The sequence below is a fragment of the Sabethes cyaneus genome, chromosome 3 (genome assembly GCF_943734655.1).
Source record: "Sabethes cyaneus chromosome 3, idSabCyanKW18_F2, whole genome shotgun sequence".
In the NCBI taxonomy this organism is placed as follows: Eukaryota; Metazoa; Arthropoda; class Insecta; order Diptera; family Culicidae; genus Sabethes; species Sabethes cyaneus.
In genome coordinates this window covers 137444154-137461663 of record NC_071355.1, presented here as the reverse complement: position 1 = coordinate 137461663, position 17510 = coordinate 137444154, and the positions used below count along the sequence as shown (strand labels likewise).

The following is a 17510-nucleotide window of genomic DNA, read 5'->3' as shown; positions in this document are numbered from 1 at the left end:
GGAAAGCGCCGACAAATTCAACAATCCGGTACGAATTTCCAGACAGAATTTTCGGAAGTAACGACTCCTTTCGATGAGAAAGAGGTAACTAATTTAATTATTTCTTCAACCGACCCAGACCCACTTCCATTCATTTCTTCACTAAGACAGGATGCGACTGAAATTTTAATTTATTGTCAAAATTTCAATCGCATGAAAAGTCCAGCAAAAATGAAAGAAATCTATAAAAATTTACAAAGTTCATTCTTTTCTATTATTCTGGCAACTGAAACAAGCTGGGACGCAAGCGTAAAAAGTGAAGAAATTTTCGGAAGTGCCTTTAACGTATTCAGAGACGACAGAAATTTTCTTGAGTCTCAAAAGAAGTCGGGTGGCGGGGTCCTCATAGCTTTGTCGACTAATTTCAATTCTGAAATTACAATGACAACAAAATTTAAAGAATTTGAGCATGTCTGGGTGAAATCACGTATAGCAGGTGAAACACATGTATTTGCCTCAGTGTATTTTCCTCCAGACCATGCTCATAAATCGTCTTACGAAGCATTTTTACAAATTGCCGAACAAATCTTATCACAACTGCCTCCTGAGGTTAAAGTTCACATCTATGGAGACTTCAATTAACGCCATGCAGACTTCATTCCGGACTCTGAAAATGAATGTATCTTACTTCCAATCGTTGGGGAAAATGAAACCTTGCAGTTCATTTTTGACAAAACTGCTAATTTGGGTCTGAACCAAATTAATAAAATTAAAAACCAACAAAATTGCTATCTAGACTTTTTGTTCACAAACATTTACGAAGACTTCTGTGTGACTGAATCATTAAACCCACTTTGGAAAAATGAGGCATTTCACACAGCAATTGAATATTCTTTATTTATACACCAATACCAAAGACCCAACGATTGCGAATATGAAGAAGTTTTTGAATACGATAAAGCTAACTATGAAAGTATTAGAGGTAGATTAAACTGTGTTAATTGGCAACATATTCTCAAGAATGAAGAAAATGTCGACACTGCTGTAGACATATTTTATAAAATTTTGTTAGAAATAATGATACAGAACATACCGTCAAAGAAAAGAAGACGTCACAAAAATTCAAAAAGCCCAGTCTGGTATAACAGCCAAATTAAGAATCTAAAACTTATACAAAACACGCCAATAGTGAAAATTTAGCAATATACTTGGACATATGCAACCAGCTTAATTTAGCAATCAGCAATGCATTTGAAGAGTACAACTCAAAAATTGAACTTGAAATAAAGTCCAGTCCTAAAAACTTCTTTAATTACGGGAAAACCAAACTAAAATCTGACAACTTTCCATCCATAATGCATCTTGATGAAAGTGTTGGGGATAACTCGGAAAAGATTTGTAATCTGTTTGCAAAATTTTTTCAAGAAATCTATACAACATTTTCTGAAGAAGATCGCGATCGCGACTATTTTGCATTTTATCCGGAATTTTCAGTGGACATAGGTGTCAACCAACTTCATACCCAGGACATTTTGCAGGCCTTAAAAAATTTAGATGCCTCAAAAGGCCCTGGACCCGACGGAATCCCTCCAGTTTTCATAAAAAATCTTGCAATGGAGTTTACAGCTCCTTTGTTTTGGCTTTTTAACTTATCACTGGAATCCGGAATCTTTCCAAAAATATGGAAAAGCTCTTTTCTAGTACCTGTCTTTAAATCAGGTAGGAAATCTGACGTACGTAATTATCGTGGTATTGCCATAATCTCTTGCATTCCAAAACTTTTCGAAGCAATTATTAATGAAAAATTATTCCTGCAAATTAAAAACAGAATTACAGAAATGCAACACGGTTTCTTCAAAGGACGCTCGACTACGACAAATTTACTGGAATTTATTGACTATTCATTGAATGCAATGGATAATGGAAACCATGTAGAAGCACTTTATACGGACTTTAGCAAAGCATTTGATCGCATTGACATACCAATGCTGCTTTTCAAATTGCAAAAAATTGGAATTCAACCAGGGCTCCTGAAATGGCTTGAATCGTATTTATCTAATCGCCAACAAATAATTAAATTTAACGGAAAGAACTCGAATCCAATTCAAGTCACTTCTGGGGTCCCTCAAGGCTCTCATTTGGGACCTCTTCTTTTCATTTTGTATGTAAACGACATTTCCTTCATTCTCAAGAAACTTAAAGTGCTAATATATGCCGATGGCATGAAGCTCTTTTTGGAAGTAAAAAATGAAGAAGACATCAATGTATTCCAGAATGAAATACACATATTCTACACATGGTGTAAAAAAAGCCTATTAGAACTCAATGTAAAAAAATGCAATCTAATAACATTTACCAGAAAAAGAACTACACCAGAACTCTCAATCAGATTAGGAAATCAAACAGTAGAAAAATGTGAAAAAGTTAGGGATTTAGGAATTATCTTAGACTCCAAGCTAAATTTTATCGACCATTATAACGCAATAATACACAAGGCAAATAACATGCTAGGTTTCATTAAACGTTTTAGCTACAATTTTTTGGATCCATACACAATCAAAACATTATACATTGCCTATGTAAGGTCAATACTGGAATACTGCAGCATTGTATGGTCACCGTTTTCCATCACGCACGAAGAGAGAATAGAATCAGTACAAAAACAATTTCTCTTATATGCCCTTCGTAAATTAGGTTGGACAACATTTCCTCTTCCATCATACGAAGCACGCTGCATGCTTATAAAGATACAATCATTAAAAGAGCGTCGTAAATATGCAATGGTCTTATTTGTAAACGATATCGTTTCGCAGCATATTGACTCAGCAACACTTTTATCAAAACTGAACTTTTAAACACCTACTCGGCAGCTTCGTAATCGAAATTTATTTGCCATAAGCCATTATTGCACAAATTATGCAAAATTCGGTCCATTAAATCGTATGATGGCCTCGTACAATCAATACTGCGAAACCATTGACTTTATAATGTCTCGGCATAGACTTAAACATCACTTTCAGTCAACACGTAATCGTAACGCGTAGCGAACGATACAAAAGAATAAGTACACTTTTTAATCTTCATTTAATTATAAGACTTTTATATGAGAAAATTGTATATGGGTCATTCCACGGGAAATTTACAGTTAAAATTTTTTTTCTCTCCGGAACATTTTTTTTACGTTCTTTGTTCAAAAAAATTCGACACGTATTTTTGTATTTCGATGTTACTGTTGGAATTCGCAAGATATGATTTTTTAAAGTATTGTAATTCTGAAAAATTATTATTTTTTAAATGCTGATTGTAAACATAGTTTGTAATATCAAAAAATGACTTTCTACCAGATGTGTTCACTATTCCACAAGCTTTAAAAATTGGTATACCATACCTCCTCTCGATTGTTTTTCAATAGTTAAATAGTGCATTTTTATAAACAATTGCAATTTTTTCAAAGTTGGAACTTTTTTTTCTCGATTTTTTTAATTTTAATATATTTGTTGATCTTTCCTGAAGAAGCATGCAAAATTTGGAAATGGAGAAATGAAAACTCTAGAAGCTATGAATTTTTATATCGAAGCGCGCACGTTAATGCAAACGAGCGGACGAAGGCGCGCGCTTCAACGACACGGTACACGAAATAGCATCAAAGGCGGCCTCGTTATGAAGCTGCCCGTGGGTTAGAACATCGATTGAGCATAACCGCTCGTTTCACATTAATACATGCATTGAGACATAAAAACTCATAACTTCCAGAGTTTTCATTTCTCCATTTCCAAATTTTGCATGCTTCTTCGAGAAAGATCAACAAATATTTTGAAATAAAAAAAATCGAGAAAAAAAAGTTCTTACTTTGAAAAGATTGCAATTGTTTATAAAAATGCACTATTTAACTATTGAAAAACAATAGAGAGGAGGTATGGTATACCAATTTTGAAAGCTTGTGGAATAGTGAACACATCTGGTAGAAAGTCATTTTTTGATATTACAAACTATGTTTACAATCAGCATTTGAAAAATAGTAATTTTTTCGAATTACAATACTTTAAAAAATCATATCTTGCGAATTCCAACAGTAACATCGAAATACAAAAATACGTGTCGATTTTTTTCGAACAAAGAACGTAAAAAAAAATGTTCCGAAGAGAAAAAAAATTTTGACTGTAAATTTCCCGTGGAATGACCCATATATTATACTAGTCTACATCGGTTGACGAAATAAATAAATAAATAAATGAATAGTTGCTAACAGGCAACCGCTGATGATTTTATAAACTTTTGTTTTTTTCATGTTTATACCTACTTGTGATAGTATATACAACAATTCCACTTCTCTTCAAAAAGGAACATAAAACCCGATTTTGACAACGAAAACTAAAGCGATTTCTTCTCGATATTAATTCTAACCTCGGCAAACTGATGTCATTAACCCTAAAGATGTGCGAGGTAGAAGTGCCAAGAACGCTGCGACCATATTGAGTAAAAATCCATACTTAATTAATTACGTTGTCAGTATACTGGCAGCACTTGAAAACACCAACATATAAACCAGGTGACACCCTTTTGGTCTTCTGTTGAAGTACAGCAATCCGCCGAATAGGGGGCTTGGTGTGCTGTTCCCTCATCACAATTTTGCTGGTTTCTTTCAACAGATTCAGCTGACTTTGGAAAAGCAATAAGCATTTGATAGGCTTGAAGATTATGCCAAAAATCAAGTTTACTGTTTACTGAGCAATTAAAATATTACGATGGGTGCACGCGCAGTATCACCTAATGCGTTATTTGAGGAACTGCTAGTTATGTTAAGTGTTATGGTTTGTATGTATCATAAGGGTGTTTGTTGTCTGCTGGTAATAGAATACACATAAGCAGATAATGTAATCGACAGGCTTAAAATTAATAGTCTCATCATGTATCGTGCATATAACTCAAGTTTAAGAGCTTATTATTACTACTACCAAAATGCACTCTGATATCCAGTACATGTTAGCTAACGAATTGCTATGAAAAACTTGTATCGTATAAATACAGTTTCAACATAAATAATAAATATTGTCCAGGCTGATATTCTGCCGTATGTACATATTTTGGTTCCAGTGCAGTGTGCCTAGTGGCATTTGATTCTAAATATATTTAAAAATATATTTTTCTAAATATATTTAAAAATATATCCTTCTAAATATATTTAAAAATATATTCTTCTGAATATATTTAAAAATATCTAAATATATTTAAAAATATATTCTTCTGAATATATTCGGAAATGTATTCTTCTAAATATCTTTAAAAATTGAATCATTCAGCCATCAAATGATATGTGGTTCTCGGAAATCCGTAATGCCGTAAGGGTATCCGATAGGAGGTAGAGAAAAGCTCGTATATCATGAGCATCAATAATATATTATTCTCCAAACCTCGTGTTTTTAGTCTTGGCATTGAAATGCGATCACGCATATGTATTAATATTTTTTGAAACGGTAGTTCAACAATTGATGAAGGACGGTAGAAGAAAGTAATGAAGAATTTTTTGAATACAGGGAAGAGAGTGGAAACGTGAAGGGGGGCGGTTATTGGTAGCTACGCTTAACAAGTTGTCATTGTGACTCCTACTTTTTGTCCAATGCTGGGAGGTGCATGGTTAGAACCAAGCTATAATCTGAGATTATAACCGTATTCGAACCCACAACACCCGCCAGGGCATGCGGCTCGCTTACCCATGTACCTTTGAACCACAGAGGCGCTGGACAAAAGGAGACTGCACAACCCCCGTTATTAAGCTAGCGACATGGGTTGGGTTATTTTTAGACACAAATTGTTCCTCTTCCTTCGTCTACTGTAGAACCACCGACCGAGAAGTTTAGTCTAACTTTGTTTTTACTGGCGGGACGAAGACACTATGCAGGCCCTTGACCTACCCCCCCCCCCTACCCCCCTAACCTTTCCACTCTTCCCCTTCCATTCAAAAAAATCTTCATTACTTTCCTCTACCATCCCTTCATCAATTGTAGAACTACCGTTTCTAAAAATATTAATATTATTCTCGTTTTAATTGGCTGTCAGTCTATTAAAAGTAGGATAGGTTTTGTAATCTTTCCAACGTTTCGACTGGGGCACCGTAGCCGCAGGAAAAAGATTACCAATCATCCCTGAGCCAACTCTGTAGGGCCAGAGGATGTCAATCAAGGATCTAAGATAAAAGTCAACAATATGGATGAGCACTTACGTAATTTAGGTACTGTCGGGTGAAGACAGAATCAGGGATACGTTATGCGTTAGATTTACTAAAATTTTTAGTGTTTCAAACAAAATAAACTCTCCCACGCCAGCAAAATTATAGGGTACTGGAGGGTATTTTTAGCAGGTTTCTAAATTCAGCCTATTTGCCTCTCCTTTCGCCAATAAAAATACTTTGCCGACATACAATTTTAATATGTTATAACTATTTTCTCAATACTGTAAGTAATCTACTATTTTTTATTCAAAGAACGTTGTAACCTCCTGTTCTTCCACTAGAACTAGGCCATAGGCTGAAAAAATAGATTACACTAAGCCATTATAATGAAAATATGTTTTTTTAATTTCTCCCATAGTTTATGCATTACCGCAGTACAAGGTACTGTAAAATATTATGTAGTGACTACGTAATAAGTCTGTCATATAGATTTAATACCAGTTTGAACAAGGCAGCGACAAACGCCTGGCGGAGCGAAAGTGCGATTTACGAACCCAGTAAAATCGCGTAGACAATAATAATAATAATAATAATCTAGCTACCTAAACCATTAATTATAAGAATATAAAATCATCATTTAAGAAAAACGTACAACTGTCCAGAATCAGGCACTGTCTTTAATATGGTGCTGACACGGTATAACCGATAATACAAACGGAAGACTAGTAAAAGATTGTGTAACCTGATTGGGTACCGAACCATTCATTGCTAAGATATAAACTTAGTATTTCGTATTTGGCTTAAATTGAGTTCCATATATCTTTCTTACTAAACAACAACTACAGACAGAAATTCATTCCTATTAATACATTATTGACATTAGTGTCAACGTCATAAGGAACTTGAGATCTGAACAAAAACGTTTTGCCGGTTTAAAAGCTTGGATAACTACTTATAAAGTAGAAAAGCTTATGAAACCCAAAAATCCCATAAATCCGAACTTTTAGTTGCTTGGGTGATTTTCGACATGAAGTTTTTAACAAAATGGTGAATGTTTGAGCATGGTAGTCAATTCCTGAACATGATCATTGCGTTCGATGCGATGCGAATGCTTCGAAACAATCCTTTAACTTTTTAAACAATGCAGAATGCTGCTTTGGTCTGGATTGACATAGCAATCGTATGTTATGTTTGCATGTTATCATGGTATGTTTGCACAAAATGCAGCCCCGGAGAGCATATTTTCTGTATGCTACTTCTGTTTTTGTCTGGCGAGGGGTTTCTCAGAAATAGCCGCAGTGAATAAAGCAGCATTGAAAACTCTGGATGCAGAAGGGAATAAGTTTTCTTTTAAAGCTGCATGAAACAAGCAGCAGACATTTGCTCTGCAGATAAAGTGTTCTTGACTTTAGCGTCAACCTCGCGGATATACCAAATGGTGGAATGAAAAATGGTATGATTTTAAACGGACACAAAAAATGTAAAAAATTTAAAAACTTAATAGTTCACATCCAAATGATCTGTACGAAACGTAGGACGTAGTATATCATTATTTCACCAGTTTCTAAAAGTTAGTGGCTCTGTAATTAATGTTGAATATCAAATTGGTGACCTTTTTTCAAGTCCCATTTATTTTAGATTATAAAATAAAACTAAAATGTGTATATTAATATACTGAATAACTTTGTAGAACATTAAATGTTTACAAATTTTTGCATGCAATAAATTATACGCAAAGTTATTGAACAGAATTGATTTTTGAATGCTCTATTTAAAGAAAATTATATTTCCAACCAGTAAGAGATAAATGGGGTTTATTTCTAAATCCCGTCGTAGTAAGGAAAGCCACTCTAATTTTCATTATTTCTTAGGCGGATTTAATGAATACTTCAAAAGTTCACTGATTTCACTCAAACACAGTTACCTTTCGATCGGTGCCCTTTGAATTCACTAAAAAGCGATTATTAATGCATTTTATTCAAATTACGCACCTGACTTTATATCTTAAATTCGTCGTACCGTTTTAAAATCCGTCCATCAAAATTTTTCATCGTCCGAACTTAAAATCACAATAATTTTTACGAAGCTAGCGCGTATGTATTTGTGCAGGACGACATGATAAATGTTATTCTGCAAAATTTCTGCAGGTCATGCAAGTTTTCCCGCCTGCAGAATAACGACAATGCGTTTCGTGAGTTATTTTCATTTATGAATGACGGAAATTAAAACGATTAGTCGACATTTTCTTCTTCGTCGCACGAAAAAACGCAGGAATTTTGGCTGATAGGAATTCTTTATTGATAAATGACATTTAAATAAACCTCAGCTCACTTTGATTGATCGCGTATGATAGTCAACAAACTAAAATGCAAATTTTGCATTATGTCATAAAAATCGCTGATATTTTTATTAATTTGTGTTGGATAGGACGGGAATAGGCAATTACGACGAAGCAGCAACATACCCTAGTTACTATATTCAATAAAATACTCATTTTGTGCTTTCTACAACTTTTTTAAAGAAAAGGTTTTTTGAACACATTTAAAAAGCAAAGTATGTATCACCCCAATAGGTGGATTCATGGTGACCCTAGTAATGTAGGAATATATGCTATATAAACTTATATAATAATATAAACTTATACATAAACTTTTCAAAAGTCACCACTTTAAAAAAATTACGCATTTTTACGCAATAGCTAATGGTCGCGTTTTTACGATTCGGCACTACTGCACTGTGCGTCCTCATCCTGTGACACTTGTGGACACGGGCGTAGCCAGAAACGATCATTGGGGGTGGCGGGGGGTGGGGTGGTTAATCTGACATAGCCTAACAGTAAGAAGTTTAATCAGGAAATGGGGAATTATTTTCAATCAAAAACTATTTTGGTTGTAATTGAGTGTTCTTCAAGCGATAAAAAAAATCAAATTTAAATAATAGAGTTAAAATTTTGGCTTTCCAGCCGGCATTGAGGTACGTTGTATGTTCGAATCGCGGCTGGGATCCCAAGGAAGAGGCTGTTAAAGCAAAGAATTGAGTCTCTTCGAGACGCGGCGAGGGTGCTGCAGAACAACTTATCCTGTATGATTCTCAACATAGCTCTTAAGGTGCTCCGACGATCAGATATCGAAACGAGAGGTTTGATTCTCAGTAAAGGTAGTAAACTTCTTGGCTAAGCAGGTGACGTGGAGCCAGAAACTTTGCCACGACGAAGGCCATCTGCGCTAGACTGAAAGCGGAGCCTTGGAACATTGGGCTAAAAATCAACGCGTCGAAAACCAAATACATGAATGAGAGAGGCTCAAATGGTCGCTGTTAAGTTAGACCGAACCAAGTGACAAAATGCATATTTCGAGAAAAACACGTTCAAAGTTTGCTGCTCTGTATGGTTTATAGCTATCAATTGTTCGAAATCATCTCATAACTCTGGCAGTTTGCAACATTTATGTAGTATGATTAGATTAAAATGTAGCTTAGAAAATTCTTGATGAGTTGCTGTCATTAACTCACTCTTTTACATTTTGTTGCTTGGTCCGGTCTGATTTAACACCGACCAAATGAGACGAACGTACGGACGGTAATTGTTGACGGCGACGAACCAAAAGTGATAGATGAGTTGTTTGTGTATGTGGGATCACTGGTAGCCGCGAACAGCAACACAAATAAGAAGATCCAGCGGCATATACAAGCAGGACAACGGGTTTACTTTGGCCTTCGCCAAACGCTGCGATTAGGCATAAGTCACCTTACGAACCTGACAATGTACAAACCCCCTATTAGACCGACAGACCATGCTCACGGAGAACTTACACGCTTTTGCGGACGATATTTGATGGAGTACAAGCTGAAAGCGAAGAGTAGCGGAGGTGCATGAATCAAGGACAACAGACACTGCTTGGGAAGATTAACGTACATCATACATTTGGCGAAAGTCGGCAAATTATTGCGAATCGGACACGTCGTAAGGAAAACGGTTCTATACAACAACCCCACCAACACCGGCACAGAGTGACTCAACGTGTGAGATGGCTCGTCCAGATCCAAAGCGACATTTTTTAAAACAGCACGAACCATCCCGGCTCTAAGTTTACGACGCCGACGGGAATCATATAATCAGCCCCGTACATTTTCCTGTGCTCTATACAACAGCTGGTTGTGACATTTCAAGCTTGAAAGTGTATAAAAAAAAATTCTCTTGGGTGAACCCCCAAACCGTCAAATACCTACGTCAACATAAAATTAATTCTACATCATTTGTATTTATTTAAAAACTTGAAAAAGAAACAGCTAATGAAAGTCGTGTGTTGCATATGTTCTTATACTGTATTATTGTCTATCTTATATTTTCAGGATGGTACGAAGACAATTGGTACGAAGTAAATCTCAGGAACGAAAACATTTCTTGCAGCAAAGAACAAATGAGAATTGCAGCACAGGGTCATTTGACAACTGAAGCTCTCATGTGGAATCAAAACAATCAGAAAACCATCTCAGGAATGTCATCAGAAGACTTTCGGTAAGTTTACAGAGCAGTTGTCGATGAAAACACGGTAGTTTAAAGAGATTTCATAAAACATGCAGAAACATTCTTGATATTTTCAAAAAAAATTAAGACACATTTTAAGTCACCCTATTCCATTCGCTCATTTTTATCAGAATGGTGTGGCTAAAGATAGTGTATGTGACAGCTTTTGTCTAATTTATTTAACAGGTCAATTTATATCTAATTAATAAGTCTATAGAAGACAACTGATAGTTGCGCGAAATTTTCCTCAGCAGTTTAGCAGGACCGGTTATAGTTTTTTAAATTTTTGTATCGACCATAATTTAAGGACTGTAAATGTAATTAAATGAATTTGTTGAACAATGTTACCGATTTTTTCCAATATTTGGATCTTAGTCCAATATTAAATGTTTGAAAAAATATATATTTCATGTTTAAAAAAACGTAAAATAAGCAGTATAACACCAATTGCATGCCTTACTCGATTCTAGGCAAGTTATACCTTTTGGGGAGATTTTTTGAAAGAATACTTTTTTCGAGATTTTTTTAATTATTTATTGTTCCGTATAGACTGATAAATATGTTATAACCCGAATGATATTCTTAAAACAACAATCGTCCTACGCTACATACAAACTTAGAATTATTTCTAACAAGCATGGTTGCATTTTTATTAATTATTCCAGAAAACGCTTAAACGACGCTCTGATTGAGGAAGGATACGATATCAGTCACAATCGGTATCCTGAGGGTTACCAAGAAGCGCCACTTGCCTACGATGCTGTGTGGAGCGTGGCCTTAGCATTTAATAAGACTATGCAAAAACTGAAAGAAATAAACATAGGAAAAAATCTGAAAGATTTTACCTACACCGATAAGGAAATAGCCAACACCATTTATGCGGCGATGAACTCAACGCAATTCCTCGGTGTATCGGTAAGTAGAAACCATCGTTATATGCTTATCGGTCTACGCACAGTAATTATCAAAGTGTTTAGATAACCACTATTGGTCAGGGTAGTAATTGGATTGTATCGGGAAGATCAGCCAGCCAATTATGAAAGCCTAACGTTGTTTTCTAATTATACAAACTTTGGTGCTCTTATACCTGCACGTGCTTAACCACACTATGACAGAATTGTGGCCAACTGCCGCTTTTCATACATTGCCTTCAGCTTGTAGCGGCAGTTGCACAGTTCCAGTGGCTGTTTACGTTTCCTCAACTTTATCACAGGACGTTAAAATCAAAATACTTATTTACATAATACATTACCGCCTAACGCATATCCTGGCGTGAATAGAACGATGCATAAACGAGAAAATACATTATTAGCAAAAGACTATTAAGCTACGCTCAGTTTCGTGGTTTGAGATGCCTTCTCGACTAGCAGCTATTGTTAGATCGAAGTGATGGCATGTTTGTTACTTCATGTGACCTACACAACTTCTGTCGAAACAATAAACTAACTTACAGATACATGGCTCGTCTTATTGGTGTCGAAAGGATAATTTATGACGGGGTAAACATTACAACGCCTATTAAAATGATATACGATCTCGATAGCAGGCCACCGGTACCGGCTGGTTTGCAGTTACCATAGTAAGGTGAATTATCCTATAGTCGGCAACTTTCCTCCAATGACTAATCATGACTAATATTAGTTACAATTTATTTTATCCTTCATAGTTTAAAATAAATAGATTTCGGTGTTATTTTTGTATTTTGCATAAATTTTTGACGTATATGTAAAACATGCATTTATAGAAACCACGGGGTTACCATCACAGTCTTGTTCAATTGTTTGTTTTTTACATTGGTTATATCCTAATACAGTAATACCTCGATATAAAAGAATCAAGTTATATTTTCATTAATTTATATCGAAGTGAAAATTTAATTTTATTTGAACGAATTGGATTGAAAAGGAAAAGGGAGCCGATCAAACGGTTCTTATTGAACACTCAGTCCACAATACGATTGTGGGTCATTTTAGCTTTAGCTGCTAATTTCCGTTTGAATATCACCTAATGATTGATCAAATTGTTAATTGCTCTCAAGTGTGAAATAACTGATAAACCGAGTGTCAAAAAGAACTATAAATGTGCAGAAAATGTTAGCTAATTGATGATATTTTAACTTTATGAGAATTATATTTCAAATCAACTTGTCACAATAAATGGTGCTATATATCAACTATTTTCAAGGAAATTAAAGAATGTGAAGTTAGTTACACTTCGTATTACAATAGTTGAATACGTTCTAGGAGTAATAGTTGATTCGCAGTAACCATTTTTCGCAAAATTTAAAAAAACCGTGCCCGTCGGAAAGGGATAGGCTGAATTTAGAAGAAGGCTGAAAATAACCTCTCGTACCCCAAAAAATCCATTTGATTACCATGAATTTCTTATCGTTTCTTAATATGTTTTTACCTTTCTTGTTAAATTCCAGGGATGGGTTGCATTCAGTTCCCAAGGTGACCGTATTGCTTTGACGCAGATCGAGCAGATGATAGATGGCCAGTATTACAAATTAGGGTATTATGACACCCAAGCGGATAATCTTACCTGGTTCAACATGGAAAAATGGGATGGTAGTAAGGTAAGTATACGTTCGAAATAGCTTTATAAAGCTTTTTACAGGAGAAGGTATACTCCAGCAGGGTTTAAAGGACACTTACGGAAGATTTTATAAACAAAATTGGCCACTAAGACAGCAACAAGAGTGTTATACACTCAAGTACTTTTTTCCACGGTTTGTTTGTTTGAATATTTAGAACGAGGCAACTGAGGGACCATTCATCTATTTCTCAATGGATTTGGGAGAGGCCCGACTTTCGTCACGTATTTTCTAAATGGTCCCTAAGTTGCACCGTTCTTGAGTAATTGAAAAAACAAACCGTGTAAAAATCACTTGATTGTAAATTGTTACTTGTGCATGTACCGGTGTTAAAGTGATTTTGATTTTTTCTTTATCTCCTAGATGAGATGATTATGAATCAAAATGTCATCAAACGCCAGCAGCTTTGTTCGCATCATACGAATGTCAACATAATATACTGTTCCGTCTTTCAACCAAAATCTCTGCTAAAGAAAATACTCCGAGATTAATCATTCGGTCTCCCGAAACTTACGACATTTCACAAAGAAATTCACAAATCATTCTCAAATCGAGCAAAAAACAACTTATTATTGTATTTATGTCTTCAATCCACCTACTCATAAACTAGTAGTGCAGACATCGCTGCTAACCCTGCCTTCACAAGGACTCAATACTGTCAGTATATTCTAGAAAATGGATTGCTTCATACATAGCTATACCTGGCTTGCTCAATGATCCAGTTCAATTGGAGTAGCACAGCAAATGCACTAAGTTTTCATGCAGAATTATCATCTCGACTGCAGTATCTTCATGGCAAAATTATATGAAGACGTGGTTGAGTGAGTTTTAATTGCACCAGTGCTCAGCTCCTAGTATACAGTAAGATAATCGGTGTCATTTCTACTTCTGTTCATCCAACAAAGCGCAATCACCGTGGCAAAATTAATTCCCTGAGAGGAAAGCACGATGTTGCCTGTATTACCTTGCGAAGTGATTCGAATTTTTAATGTTTTAAAGTTCGCGACCTAATAATTTCGCGTGTATTTTCTTGAAATGATTAAACACCTAACATCGGCGAAGATGTTATCAATGAAAAAAAAACAAAATTTTATCACTTCCACTGAACGCGATTTTCGACTACACATGACTGAGTGCACAGAGGTACTCATGAGGTCGAGTACGAAATAAGAATCTCCTTTTTTCCCCCAATATAGCCAAATTATTTAAAATTTATTTAGATGCTTGCAGTAATTATAAGTATAAGCCAAAACCTTAAAATGTAAAACACCTTACCCACAAAACACCTGAAAGAGTACATCTGATGTATCTGATGATGTATATAAAAATTTTAGCCAACGAAATTGAAGCACGATTTATTCTAAAACATTTGAATTTTAAAATTTTCTATTTGTCGTCAAATAATGTTGTAAAACAAAATCTGTACACGGCTTTACATCAACTGAAAAATTGAATATAGATGAAGATTCAGCAATTTCACCAATTTTTATTTAACTCGGTGACTGTCGATGGCAATTTTTCACATTTTTTTCATTTCAACTACCGCAGTTGATTCTGACTGCTAAATCTGCCGATATGAATATCAAATCTCTCGAACCACATAGAAAAAAGGCAACATAAGGCGGAAAAGAAATGTTTTAATGACAGTCAGGATAACTGTATTCATCGGCTACATAATCAGTACATGAATAATGGATAGCGTTTTATATTTTACAATGGATATTTGAAACTTGAAATTATAATTATCTTTTAAGCAAGATATGTACCGTAATTCGGAAATAACTAGGAATTATTCTTATATGTACATAAAACGCTTGTTGTTAAATTTAAAATCCTAGTCAGAAATAACTAGAAAATATTCCTATGCATGAAACGCTTAATGTTAAATCTAAATAAAAACCATAAATATTTTTTTCTATCTCTTCCTTCCTCGCCAGGTACCTCAAGACAGGACGATTGTGCGGCGTGTATTGAGGACCGTTTCATTGCCACTGTTTATCTGCATGAGCACTGTCTCTAGCTGTGGTATCGTTGTGGCAATCGGGCTTATCGTGTTTAACATATGGCATCGGCACCGAAGGTAAGTGCTCTTACGTGAATAATACAGATTATCCTTGCACGAGATAATACTATTTGCCGAAGGTACTTTAATGCAAAATAGCACCGCGCGGTAACTATTAAAAATGAAACAGTGCATTAGCAATGATAATGCGACTTTACATGTACTACTAATAAATCGTTCAATTTCCGATGGTTTCTGCTTGTTTTGCACGGCTCGAAACAATTGTTTACATCGACACCCATCCACGCAATAAATGTTGAAATCTAAGCCAGATACATATGGTGGTAACGAACTTGAACGTTGTTGTTGAAATGCTATTCAGCGTTTACATAGTGCTGTAAAAATAACAAAATTACTCCAAAAATCTCAAATAAGGCCAGCAAAATCACTAATAGGTACATTGCGTGTACATCCATTTCGTGATACAAAAATTGGATTAACCTGGGCGCTGGATTAAACAAACCTATTACTCTGAATAATATAGAATAAGTAAGATTTGTATTACCCAAACCAAGTTATGTTATGTTCAAGTTATGCTTATTTTATCTAGCTACAATGGTTGTAGGATTGTCTCCTTTTTCTAAAGAAAAAAAGCTAGCTAAAATAATATACGTTACGTTATGCTACGAACATTAACCAAAAGGTTCGCTTTTCAAAAATTCTTACAGAGTCATACAATCGTCACATCCTGTATGCAACACTATTATGCTGTTCGGCGTTATCACCTGTCTAGTTTCAGTGATATTGCTTGGAATTGATGGACAATTTGTTACTGCTGAGAACTATCCTAAGGTAAGCTAAATCAACTTTTCTCCTCACTAGAGCAGTTATTTTCATCTAAGTAAAATTTAATAATGCTGAAATTTTGATTTCGAAACACGTACAAAAATGGCAATGACTGCTTAATATCATTTTAAGCAAGTTAATGATCCATGAATAAGAAAGGTTTGAGAAAAAAAAACATGTTTAATTCTTGGCAATATATCATAAAGTTATGCCCATTAGCATACATTTTCCAACTGACTATAATTGTAATGCATTTCTCTTTTTTCAGATATGTCAAGCTCGAGCATGGATTTTATCTACAGGGTTTACACTAGCTTACGGAGCAATGTTCAGCAAAGTGTGGCGGGTGCATCGATTCACAACGAAAACAAAAACCGACCCCAAAGTAAGATGAATTGTTGGCGAATTTTTAAAATTAACGCATAGCAATATAAATCATGGTGTCTCTTCTATATTTATTACACAGAAAAAAGTTGAACCGTGGAAGCTCTACACGATGGTATCCGGTTTGTTAACAGTGGATTTGGTAATTCTGCTGACCTGGCAAATTCAAGATCCCTTACAGCGACGACTCGAAACGTTTCCCCTAGAGGATCCTATATCCTCTAACGACGATGTGAAAATACGACCGGAGCTTGAGCATTGCGAAAGCCACAACAACTCGGTCTGGCTTGGTAAGATATTTTAAATTGAATACGATGTGAAAAGAATACGATAATACTAATAATGACGATTAAGGCTTCATTTCGTTTCGAATAACTTATACCACATTGCATGTGAACAAAACCTATTCTATTAAACAGATGTTTTTACACTTTCCTTCAGTTAATATTCCATGAAAGTACCATATTCTGCGCAGTTAACACACTTTATTAATTAAATGGCTAGTCTAAGCATTTTAAATTTGCGTTCACAACATTGACTGCACATGCTCCCACGTATATTTTTAAAAACATGCAAAAGCAAAACAAAGTCTAGGTGCTACAATCCGTTATCTAAACTTGACCTTCTGTTTTTATACGACAGACTTCGCAGCCAGCTGTTAGAGTGTAGGACAATTGCAGGGCCAGTTGCTACTATCCTATTGACTCTAACAGTTTCTCCCAGTCGGGATTCGAACATACGACGATTGGCTTATTAGGCCAGCATCATACCTCGAGGCTAACTGGGAGTTTTTAAAACATGACTCAACCTAAATAATCGAGTAGTGCGACTACTGCAATGGAGGTTGGGCTTTCTTCTATCGGAGATATCTCGTTACTGCTAACGGAGATGTTGTTAAACTTGTTTTTAATTAACTTATTTTCAAATATTTCAGTATTATTACATTTAATATTGTAATATTCAAAAGACATTTGAAAATAATGTCATGCTCTTAAACGTTTTAATTTTA

At 35.2% G+C, this 17510-nt stretch overlaps 1 protein-coding gene across 1 annotated transcript in view; it reads left to right on the top strand.

The window, feature by feature from the left end:
- The window catches only part of LOC128740184 (gamma-aminobutyric acid type B receptor subunit 1), a 114778-nt gene that overhangs the window by 88957 nt on the left and 8311 nt on the right, over nt 1–17510 (top strand). The window contains exons 6-12 of the mRNA XM_053835712.1: nt 10499–10664; nt 11339–11588; nt 13102–13251; nt 15207–15349; nt 16000–16123; nt 16386–16502; nt 16584–16791. Of these exons, the coding sequence (XP_053691687.1) occupies nt 10499–10664; nt 11339–11588; nt 13102–13251; nt 15207–15349; nt 16000–16123; nt 16386–16502; nt 16584–16791 (1158 nt within the window). The remainder of the gene's footprint in view (nt 1–10498; nt 10665–11338; nt 11589–13101; nt 13252–15206; nt 15350–15999; nt 16124–16385; nt 16503–16583; nt 16792–17510) is intronic.